This window comes from Fomitiporia mediterranea (genome assembly GCF_000271605.1).
Source record: "Fomitiporia mediterranea MF3/22 unplaced genomic scaffold FOMMEscaffold_10, whole genome shotgun sequence".
NCBI classification, from domain to species: domain Eukaryota; kingdom Fungi; phylum Basidiomycota; class Agaricomycetes; order Hymenochaetales; family Hymenochaetaceae; genus Fomitiporia; species Fomitiporia mediterranea.
This window is the reverse complement of record NW_006760395.1, coordinates 1140187-1151661: the sequence shown is the minus strand read 5'-3', so window position 1 is coordinate 1151661 and position 11475 is coordinate 1140187. Positions and strand designations below refer to the sequence as shown.

The 11475-nt window shown below is 39.0% G+C and overlaps 3 protein-coding genes across 3 annotated transcripts in view; 1 reads left to right on the top strand and 2 right to left on the bottom strand.

Annotated features, from left to right (window-relative positions):
• Positions 1 to 7425, bottom strand: part of FOMMEDRAFT_92122 (uncharacterized protein) — a gene marked incomplete at both ends in the record, with an annotated part of 25510 nt that extends 18085 nt beyond the window's left edge. The window contains 3 exons of the mRNA XM_007269486.1: positions 497 to 635; positions 693 to 726; positions 7179 to 7425. Coding sequence (XP_007269548.1) covers positions 497 to 635; positions 693 to 726; positions 7179 to 7425 — 420 coding nt within the window. The remainder of the gene's footprint in view (positions 1 to 496; positions 636 to 692; positions 727 to 7178) is intronic.
• Positions 7426 to 8167: 742 nt separating this feature from the next.
• FOMMEDRAFT_159698 (uncharacterized protein) lies at positions 8168 to 8757 on the bottom strand (the record flags this gene model as incomplete). Its single annotated transcript, XM_007269485.1, has 2 exons — positions 8168 to 8402; positions 8450 to 8757. The coding sequence occupies 2 exons, from the start codon at positions 8755 to 8757 to the stop codon at positions 8168 to 8170; spliced, it is 543 nt and encodes a 180-aa protein (XP_007269547.1).
• Positions 8758 to 9032: 275 nt separating this feature from the next.
• Positions 9033 to 9840, top strand: FOMMEDRAFT_159697 (uncharacterized protein; the record flags this gene model as incomplete). The annotated part of the gene is made up of 2 exons (XM_007269484.1): positions 9033 to 9243; positions 9524 to 9840. 2 exons carry the CDS (start codon positions 9033 to 9035, stop codon positions 9838 to 9840), a joined length of 528 nt encoding a protein of 175 aa, XP_007269546.1.
• Between the last annotated feature and the right edge of the window lie 1635 nt (positions 9841 to 11475).

Below are 11475 nucleotides of genomic sequence, written 5' to 3'. Positions count from 1 at the left end.
ATATACAGTTGTTACATTTCAATTACAAGCAAAGTATAATTATAATTTTGAAGTGTAATTGATATATAAGTACATTATTACATTACATTTGCTATTATTAATTACATTTGTTGCAACTTTTTCGTGATGCCTGTAGTACTGTTTACACACAGAAATAAGACAGTTGAGTGTTGTGAGTTAATATTATGTGACAGCTCTAAACCTTTATGTGATGTACTGTAGTAACCATACTAACCATAGTACTCATACTAGTACTTTTTAAGTTAAACAAGGTTGTTATATAGTATTAAAATGATTTGGTATATAAATAAGTAAAGTAAATAAGGTTTAGAAACTCAAACTTAGTATTTAATTAGAGAATATGCTTAGTAATACTGTATACTTGTATACAGTGTATACAGAAATTTTTTACTCATAGTATACACATATGTGTGTAAATATATACCTGTATTTTCAGCTAGAAATTTCTCTTACAATACAGTGTGTAAGTGTATACACTGTAAGTGTATCTGTAAATTACACTATGGTGTGGAGCACTATCAGACAGCAAGTTTGCTACACTAGTATAGACAGTAGTACTAACACCTTTGAATGTTGTGCTCAAAGTAACAAATGAATTTATGTCTGTTAGTAGACTGTAAGAAGGTTTGCTTAATACATTCATACACACATAGTATAATACTGGGACTCACAAAGAGTATGTACATGACTGTGTTGCATTTAGTTCTAAGGTTTCTGTTACAATTCTCTACTCTCTTACCTTCAGTTCCAAGGGTTCCACACCCTTCTGTACTGGAACTTGGGACTTCTGTCCCTCAGGGGCACTGTCTATAGACTATATACATACTAACTCTTACTACTACCCTTCCTTACTTTATCATTCCATTCCTTTGACCACTCCTTCATTCTCTGTTCATTCTATAGTCTCTTACCCTTTGTCCATCCCTTCATTCTTTGTACCTTTATCTTTAACATTCCTTTCTTTCATTCTTTGTAGCTTATCATTCTTAGTAGCTCATACTCCCTGAGTGCTCTTGTGTAGTTTAGTATATATAGGCATACAAGATCAGACTGGTCCTGTAGTCTTGATCTTGTCTACTCTAAGTAGTCCTGTACTCTTAGGCTCACTCTATATACTCTACTCTTGTCTCACTCTCTCTCTCTGCCTGTTCTGCAAGTTCTAACTATGTTCTAGTACTTGTATTCTGTATTTCTGTTGTGTAGGATAGTTGTAGCCTAGGTCCCCTTACTGAGCCTTCAGGTCCCCTCTACACTGTTGCTGACATCAGATCAAGACTACCTATTACCACCCTACAACTCTCCTACATTTCAAGCATTAGTACTCACTGTTGTGTCAATCTCTTTTCTTTGTCCCAACCCTTTTACATTTTTAAATTTTAAACTTTCTAAACCCTTTTAAACTTTTGCCACCCTTCTTCTATTCATTACCCCTTTTAGTTTAGTGCTGATCCCTTTGTAGTGTAGACATGGACCCTACTATGTCAACTGCTACCCTTACTGTCCTACTGGATCAGCAGTTACAAGCAGAACTAGCTTAATACATACAGACCTCTATCTAAGAGGCCTTTACCAACTATGTGCTCTCAGCCCCTTCAGAACCTGTTCCAATTGTTCCAGAAGTCACAACCTGTTCCAGAAAGAAAGTGTATGTAGCCTGCCCTTTAGACTTTAATAGGCAGTACTTTGAGGACTTCCAGTACTAAGTCAAACTATATGTGGCTACTACTTTGACCAATCTATTCTTAGATCTTAATCACATCCTATTTGTCCTCTCCTTTATAAAGGAAGGCAACACAGCTACCTGGGCCTAGAACTGGATCAAAGGCTATTAGATTGGAAGCCTGATTCAACTTTAGAACAACAAGTTGTATTCAGAATTCATAGGACAGCTCTGTACTTCCTTCATTAATTTGAATAAGAAGTACAATGTACAGAACAAGCTTGTGTCTCTGTGACAGGGCAAACATTCTACTGATGCCTTCTTTCAGGAGTTCAATATCCTGGCCTGGAAGGCAGGATTTGTACTCAGGTTCAATAATGTTCTTATCAGAATACTTAAAAAAGCTCTTTACTTAGAACTGGTTAATAAGATCCTCAGAATGATACTAGAACTGGTCACCTACACTGAGTGGAAGACACACACTATTTCCTTCAACCAAGCTGTAACTCAGATGTATCAAGTCTGTACAGAATGCTTGTACATGTGTCTAGCTCTGACAGTTCTGAGCCCTTAGATTGATCTGTCTGTAATTTACAATCAATCTGTTCTAATAGACATTAGAGAAGCCTGAAAGTGAGGAGTATACTTTGCCTACAGAAAGTCAGGGCACCAGATTAAGGACTGTCTGTAGAAACAATAGTATATCTGTCAGGTTATTAGAGTGATGACAAGTGACAAGCAGGATTTGTAGTGAGAAGCCTTTTCTGTAAATCTGGAAGTCACCTCAGAACTCTTAGACCCTAACTATATACTCTAGGATTTTGTAGAGGCCCAACAGTGAATGTAGTACTGAAGGGCTATGACTCAGATTTTTTAATGACTACTTTTGATTCAATAGACACTGTAGGATTAGAAGTAAATAAAGTAAGAAAAGTAGAAAAAGTAGAAAAAGTAGAAAAAATAAATCAATAAAATTATTTATTAGAAAGAAAAAAGTTGAAAACAAAAGTAGATAGTTCTCCTATTTCTTCTGATTCTTTTGATTCTTCTCTTTACACTTTATCTGAGTCTAAATCTGTACAATCTGACTTACTACTTCTACATTCTAAGATTCTAGAACATTCAGAACACTACCCAGCCCTGTTTACTACTTAGTGGTTTGTCTATAGTATTAAGTAGGGATGGTCTCAGCTAAGTTCACAGCTGAGGACATGAGTCTGTCCTTGTTGAAAGAGAGAGGTTAATGAGGAAATGTTAGTACATATACTCACCCTCTTAGACAATAAGGCTGTGTAAGCTGTACATTCCCTTCAGAACAAGTAGTAGTTCATCCAAGAACATTCTAAGTACTAGCTCTAAGTCCTCATCCTCTTAGCTCCCTTCTCAGGATCCCCCCAGATCTGAACAACAGCTCTGGTAGACAGTAGATACACTAGTTTGTGTATTAATAAGGCTTTTGTGTAGGAACACTACCTCCCTACTTAATGTGTTCTACTTCCAATCCTAGTATACAATACAGACAGAACCCTAAACCAGAATAGTCAGATTACTAAGTTTGTCCAACTACAGATGACTATTCAGGATTATGAGGAAAGTATTGAGTTCAGAGTCACTAACCTTAGAAAGACAGATGTCTTCATCAGATTCAAATGGCTTAAGGCTCACAACCCTACTATTGACTGGTTAGAGTAGACACTTACATTCAATCAGTGTCCTGAGTCTTGTAGCTACCTTATACTACTGTTCTAAGTGGATACAAACACTTCTAATGTTACTGACAGTTCTGATGAAGGTGACCAGTTGTTCTTCTTTAACTAGGATAAATATGTAGATACATATTCTAGTCAAGGTGGAACAGAGTTAATCTGAAGAATGTCTGAGACAGAACTAGTCTAGAACCCTCTCAGAACAACTCTACTCTAGAATGTACATAGACCCAGCCTGCCAGATTTTGTCTGAGAGTTCCCTAAAGTCTTTAGTAAAGAGGAATTTGACTAGCTTCCTAAACACTGTCTCTAGAACTATGTAATTGAATTGACTAAGGGTTTCCAACCTAAGGATTGTAAGGTCTACCTACTCAACAGAGACAAGTAGGAGGTGCTTGATGAGTTCCTTCAGGAAAATCTTTGGAACAGCTAGATCCAACCCTTAAAGTCCCCTATAGTCTCCCCTTTCTTCTTTGTCAAAAAGAAAGATAGGAAGTTCTACCCAGTCTAGAATTATTATTATCTTAATGAGAGTACTGTCAAAAACAAGTACCTGCTCCTCCTGATTCAGGAGCTCATTAATAAGACACATACATTCAGGGTTTTCACTAAGTTGGATGTTTGATAGAGGTACAATAATATTCAGATCTGAGACAGAGATGAGTAGAAGGCTGTGTTCTGAACCAATTACAGACTGTATGAACCAACTGTAATGTTCTTCAGACTAACTAACTTGCCTACAATGTTCTAGTCATTCATGAATCACATTCTCACAGATCTGATTGACTCAGAGCATGTTAGTGTGTATCTGGACAACATTCTGATCTTCACCCAGACAGTCAAACACTATTACTGACTAATCTGAGTAGTTCTACAACAGCTCTAAGATAATAAACTGTTTCTCTAAGAAGCAAAGTACTCTTTTGTGTAGGAGTCAGTAGATTATCTAGGCTTTGTAATTGGTGGAGGAGAGGTCTGTATGGATCCAGCAAAGGTAACTATAGTTTGGAACTGGTTACAACCTTAGAACCTGAAACAGGTCTAAGTGTTCCTTAGGTTTGCAAACTACTACTAATACTTCATTTGAGGCTTTAGTACTATTGCCCAGCCCCTTCACAATCTCACTAGTAAGGATGTTCCTTAGTAATAGGATGATCAGTAACAGTCTGTGTTTGAGTCCCTCAAGCAGGCCATCACTAGTAAGCCTGTATTAGCAGTTCTAACAGTTGTGGACAAGTTCTGAGTTGAAGCCAACTCTTCCAACTTTGTGAATAGAGTAGTACTGTCCCAGTTCATTAATAGAAAGTAGTGTCTGATAGTGTTCTGATCAGAATCCCTCTCTGTAACAGAACAGAACTACCCTATCTATAATAAGAAACTCCTTGTAATTGTCTGTTCCTTAGAGGAGTAGTGTTAATATCTCCTTAGTACTGTACAGAAGTTTGAGATTTAGAGTGATCACCTTAATCTTTAATACTTCCAGGCACTTCAGAAGCTCAACTACTACCAAGCCTGCTAGATGTTAAAACTGTAAGACTACAACTTTGTGCTAACCTACAAACTCAGAATACAAATGATGAAAACTGATTTACTCTCAAGACAAGCAGGTTATGAAAGGGGGGAGAATGATAACAAAAATCTTGTTCTCCTAAACAATTCCTGTTTCACATCCAAGACAATCCAAGAGATCTGACTCAAATCCAAGGATGTTGACTTTGTTGTCTGTATATAGTAAGCTCTGAAACACACACAGGACCAGGTTGTAGTAAAGTAGCTGGAAAAGCAGGCTAGGGATTAGGAGGAGGATAAGGATGGACAGGTTTACTAGGAAGGCTGACTGTACATTCTGAAGGATCAGAAGCTGTAGGAGGACATTGTCTGAGCTCATTACAACAATCCAACTGTAGAACATTTAGGCTGACACAAAACACAGGAACTCATTACTCAGAACTACTAGTAGCCTAGAATGTAGAGGGAAATCCTGAAGTACATGACTGGTTACAATACATACTAACAGACTAAAGTCTACTAGACAAGGGTTCAGGCTCTCTTACATCCACATTAGATCCTGGATCACTCTTAGGAAGAAGTCTCAGTGAACCTGATTAGTAAGCTACCTGAGTCTTAGGGTTACAACATTATCTGTATAATTGTCAACTAATTCTCTAAGTAAGTCCATACAGTTCCAACCTAAACAGAACTCACTTCTGAAGGTATAGTACACATTTATTAGAATCATGTCTTCTGGTTGTACAGACTCCCTCAGAAGCTCATTCACAATTGTAGACTACAATTCAAGTCAAAATTCATGTAGGACTTGTATGTGCTTCTCAGAATTCAAGGGAACCCTTCTACTACATATTACCTACAGACTAATAGTCAAACTGAGTGAGTCAATCAGGAGATTGAGCTCTATCTCTAGATGTTCATCAATCATTAGTAGTTAGACTAGTCTGAATGGTTAGCTCTAGCAGAATTTGTACACAATAACTAGTAACACTCTACAACAGAACAGTCCCTGTTCTTCCTCAATCATGAGAGACATCTGTACTAGGGGACAGTTCTAAACCAGAACAGTAGTTCTGAATCTATAACAGACTTTGTGGAACAGATGTACAGAACCAGGGAGGACACACAAGCTCTTTTAGAGAAGGTAGTGTAGGTCATAAAGTAGAACTATGATTAGAAGAGGTCTACAGCCAAGGATTACCAGCCTGGTGATAAGGTTATACTAGAAGCCACTAATCTGACCTTGGATTACCTAATAAAGAAGTTGGACAACAAGTGCTTCAGACCCTTCATCATTGAAAAGAAGGTTGGTGCCTCTGCCTACAAACTCCAACTTCTAGCAACATAGAAGCACATACACCCAGTGTTCAATAAGGTTCTATTGTCTCAGTACTATGATCCTGATTTTCCTTTGTAACAAAGACCCCCTCTGTCTCTACCAGAACTCATTGGTTCTGAACCAGAATACAAAGTAGAGTACATAGTAGATGCTAAGTTACTGTACAGAAAACTCAAATTCCTTGTTTACTAGAAAGGGTACCCAGTTGAGGAGCATACTTGGGAACCTGCTGAGAACCTCACTCATACTCCTAAGGCAATCTAAGACTTCTATCAGCTTCATCCTAGTACTCTGTACAAACTCAGCCTTACAGATTTCCAAGCCTTACTATTCTAACCTATACCTGAGCTACTAACCAAGCCCTATGTTCACCAATCAGGATGATTGGTTTTAGAGGGGGGGTGATGTTACAATTCTCTACTCTCTTACCTTTAGTTCTAAGGGTTCTACACCCTTCTGTACTGGAACTCAGGACTTCTGTCCCTTAGGGGTGCTGTCTATGAACTATATGTATACTGACTCTTACTACTACCCTTCCTTACTTCATCATTCCATTCCTTTGACCACTCCTTCATTCTCTGTTCATTCTATAGTCTCTTACCCTTTGTCCATCCCTTCATTCTTTGTACCTTTATCTTTGACATTCCTTTCTTTCATTCTTCATGGCTTATCATTCTTAGTAGCTCATACTCCCTGTATACTCTTGTGTAGTTTAGTATATATAGGCATACAAGATCAGACTAGTCCTGTAGTCTTGATCTTGTCTACTCTAGGTAGTCCTGTACTCTTAGGCTCACTCTATATACTCTACTCTTGTCTCACTCTCTCTCTCTGCCTGTTCTGCAAGTTCTGACTATGTTCTAGTGCTTGTATTCTGTATTTCTGTTGTGTAGGATAGTTGTAGCCTGGGTCCCCTTGCTGAGCCTTTGGGTCCCCTCTACACTGTTGCTGACAGTTTCTGTCAAGACACATTCATGTTCTTGTTCATTTTTGCTTATTTGTATGATCTGTCCACACACAAAGCTTGGTAGTCCAGCACTCTCAAAAGCTGACTCGTTAAAGAGTGCTAGACCTTCCTGATAGAATGCTACCTCAAGATGTTCAAGTGTTAAAGCAAAGTTGAGAACAATGTAATCTATACCAAATAATGATAAATATACTCTGTTGAGAGAAGTAGGACTAAATGGCATACCAGCTATTTCAGCAGTGGACCACTGTTTAAAGGGGAGCACTGTGCTTGTTGATGCTAAGGCCAGCAACAATACAAGCCTCTTGTCAAATTTCATCTCTGTTATTTGAGAACTAAGAGGTAAAGGGTGGGAAGTGGCTGGGAAGGATAACAGTAATCAATGAGAAAACTGACAAGACACTCAGTTACTGGACATGAACCAAATCCCTTTATACCCTTCCCCCTCTGAAATGAACACACCACCTTGAATCTGAGCAAGGAATGTAGAGTCTGGCACCATTCTCTCCAACACTTGCAGTGAATCATGATTCACCAACAAGGCCATTGACTGAGTGTTACTACACTGTTAGATTGAACAGAATTTGAGCCCCCTGTGGCAAGGCTGTTCATTGTGTCAGAAACAGGCACAGAGGTGCTGCTGCAGGGGGACATCTTGGGTACATCACAAAATTAGATGTAGTCTGACAATACATTGTATGTCATTCTAATAACTATAATATATAAAAGATATAGAAGTCTGTCAATAATCATTACATTGGCATCTGCTACTAAGATGTATCTTTAGAAGGTCTGTAAGACTTCTAAAATTCACAATACTTTTATAAATTGTCAGAGTATACAAGACTTGAGTGAGAATACAAGCTCTTACCAGAGTTGCTTGAACAATAAATGCTTCCTACAATAATCATTCTTTTTTATCATTATTGAATTAGAAAACAAATATATTATACTTGAGTAAATAATTACAGGCAAAAGTATTTACTAAAACTACTATTAAATCCTGTACCACCCTTATTTCTTCCACTCATACCTGCATTGCCTCTCATAATCCCTCTGGAAGATCCACTAGCCTGTCTAGCTGAAGAAGCACCTCCAGAGCCTGAGGGCCTTAGACCTTCATCATCATTGTCATTGTCATCGTGAGTGCCATTGTCTGGTTGCTTGCTAAAGTCGGCCAGATGCTTAGATTCTTGTTCTCTGTCAAACTAGTGAGAAAAAGCCATGCCAGAACATTACAGCAATACAGGTCGACTGAACCGGACGTGTGATGTATGGATAGGGGGACAGGAAGCGCGCCGATCGGACAGACCGTGGAGGTGATAGTAACGGGAAGTGCGAGCGGGCGTTGTGAGGGACCAAGGAAGCCCGCGAAGGCTGTGTAGTGAAACACAATGCAGGCGAGATGTGTGGCCGGGTGCGGGGGGCAGGAGCAGAAGAACGGTAGCGAGAGAGGATGGATAGATAGACTGTGGTGACCGCAATTTAGCGCAGGGGGCGATATGAGAGAGTGCATTGGGGCGATCATCGGACATACAGGGGTCGATGCGTCCATGGGCGGCATTGCATCACATCACACATCACACAGTTCGTTTGGGGGGCCACAGTAAAGTCCACAAGGGAGAGTGCGAGACGAGCAGACGAGTGTCAGCAAGCAGTCACACGAAGTAAACAAAATAAAATGTAAAAAGAAATAGGGATAAAATAATGAGTCAATAGCTGGCGTGAAGACTAGGAGAAAGGGGCCAGCTGCGGTGACCAGCAGGCGGGGTGCATGGCAAAGAAAGGAAACACGAAAGACATGTACGCACATGGATGTGTCGTTGGACCATGTTGTCGACGTCGGTCGAGCAGTACTCATGCAGTTTCACATGGTGGCCAGCCCGTTCCTCTGCAGCGGCGTCGTCATCATTGGTGTTATCGGCCATCGGCATCGGGAGTTGCACCCGGGGCTGTCAGGGCGCGTCAGACGAAGAAGGGAATCGACATGCCGCCGTTGACATCGAGCAGGAAGATAGTGTTCCAAAAATAGAGCAGGCAGGTGTGTGAGAACAGGGACGCAAGATACGCGACAGAACGGCCTCGAACGCACCGAAGATGATCACTGCTACGTCCACAGAACACAACACTCCCAGCTCATATGCCTTCTTGAACAGCCCGTCCTTCCGCTGCACGCCATGGGCAATTTTGACGCGCCAGCCAAGAATATGCAACAGACAGACAGCGCAGCACAGCACACAGAGTGGTTACCGACAGCCTTCAGCCGACAGCGAAGGAGATATAAAAAAAATAAGTGTTAGCCTCCGTCGAAATAATTATAGTGAGCGCACAGCAGCGCAGCGGGGCCACTCGGTCAATGCGTCACACTAGCACTGCAGCTCCTGCACAAAGCGTCGCAAAAAAACTGAGAACACAACTCGCCTTGAGAAGAGTTACTGAGCTGTTGCGCTCGTGCTACCAGCGCCCGCGAGAGAAAATGGAGTCAGTATGGCGAACTGAATTGCGCGAGAAAATAGCACAGGGGAAAGAGAAACGGGACGATGGAAATAGACTAGCGGATGGAGAGGGACAAGGAGATGCACACACCATTATTGGGGTGGTATGGTATGGTATGGTATTTCCCAGCATGGGTCCCTAAAAAGAAGTCTCGATCTTGCAGTGACCCATGGCACGCGTCTTCAGACATGGTCAATGTAATACAGTTGTTCAGTAGAGCAGCAGGTTGTGTTGGACACGGCAGCAAATATTGAAGAAGTTGTTCTTACAACAGTAGACTCTGTAGTAGAAGCTAGTCATGAGAGAGAGGAGAGAGATGGCAGGAAGAAAGTAAGAGATGTTGAGAGAGAGAAAAGCAGAAGGTAAACTTCAATAAAGTGGAACAAGATGGGTAAAAACCAACACACACATGATCACTTTAGTTGGTGGGAAAATGGACTTGTCAATTTTCTGACGTTTATCTTGTTAGGCAGAAAAAACTTCCAAGTATCTAAGAAATTAAGAACAATATTAGTAGTTATAATAATTTCCACTTACTTGTAATGACTTGTAATGTTATTGGAATACTTAAATAATCTTGTATTTGTTTTGTAATTCTTGTCCAACTCTTGTATAACATTATATTTACAGTCAAATATGTCTTAATACATAATGTCTGGAGAAGCCAGACATTTATACATTAATAATAATATGTAAGACAAAGTGTGTGGAAAAAAATTACTATATTTGAATATATATTTAAAATATTAATTTTTTGTACTTTGTAAACATGTAGTATAGACAAAAAAATTGGTGCACATTAAGAAATAATATAGCAATTGTGTATACTACTATACAGTCTAAGAAATAGAGTTAAATATTAAGAAGTATATATAGTAATAGATTTAAAATTAGAGTAAGGCTTTTGTGTTAAAAGATAATAAAGAAAACATACAAGATTTAGTCAATACAAATACAATTACCCTACATACTATTAAGAGTAGTCTGATGAGTAGATACTATCTCTTTACAAAGTAGTTTACTACAGAATTTACATAGTAAGCTTGTAAGATAGACAGTAAATATAACTTTAGTATACTATAGTAATATATTCTCTAAAAGAGTACAAAGTTGTTGTCCTTCTCTTGATGTAAGTTTTTATTCTGGTTCATCAATTTCAATGTTAGAATTGTTGTCTAAATCATTACTAGACATATTAAGGTCCAACTCTTTATTTATACACTGACAGATCTTTTTAATAATTTCTAGTTCTCTAACACTTACAAGATTTTCTATGTTAGAGTACTCTTTTTACTCTTTAACTGGGTTCAGTAAGTCCTTGAGAGAAAGTAGTACACTTACAATACAGTAGTGTTGTTTAAGACTGTTAACAGTAGTAAGGAGTTCCTTTTCAACATTGTAAAACTGTTTAAGATTACAAATATCTGTAAAATATAATGTCTGTCTAGTAGATAAGTGTTAGGAATTGTAAAATACAGTAACTAAGTTTGGAAAAGCTTAACTCAAGACTTGGGACTGAGTAGTTTATATACAAAACCCTATTGGTCACAAGTCTAGAGATTGGCCAGATCAACTAGGCTACCTTTGTTGTCCTGCTTAGTAAGAACTCTAGCTCAGTATTATTAACCTCTAATCATTACTAATAGGTAATCAATCTATTAGTAGAGAGAGGGGACAGGAAGGAGTAGGTACTAAGTCAGTTAGGAAAAGGTAACAAAACCTGAAGACAAGGTCTTTATCTCTCCAAGGTTAAACACATACTCTAGCACAGCATTAC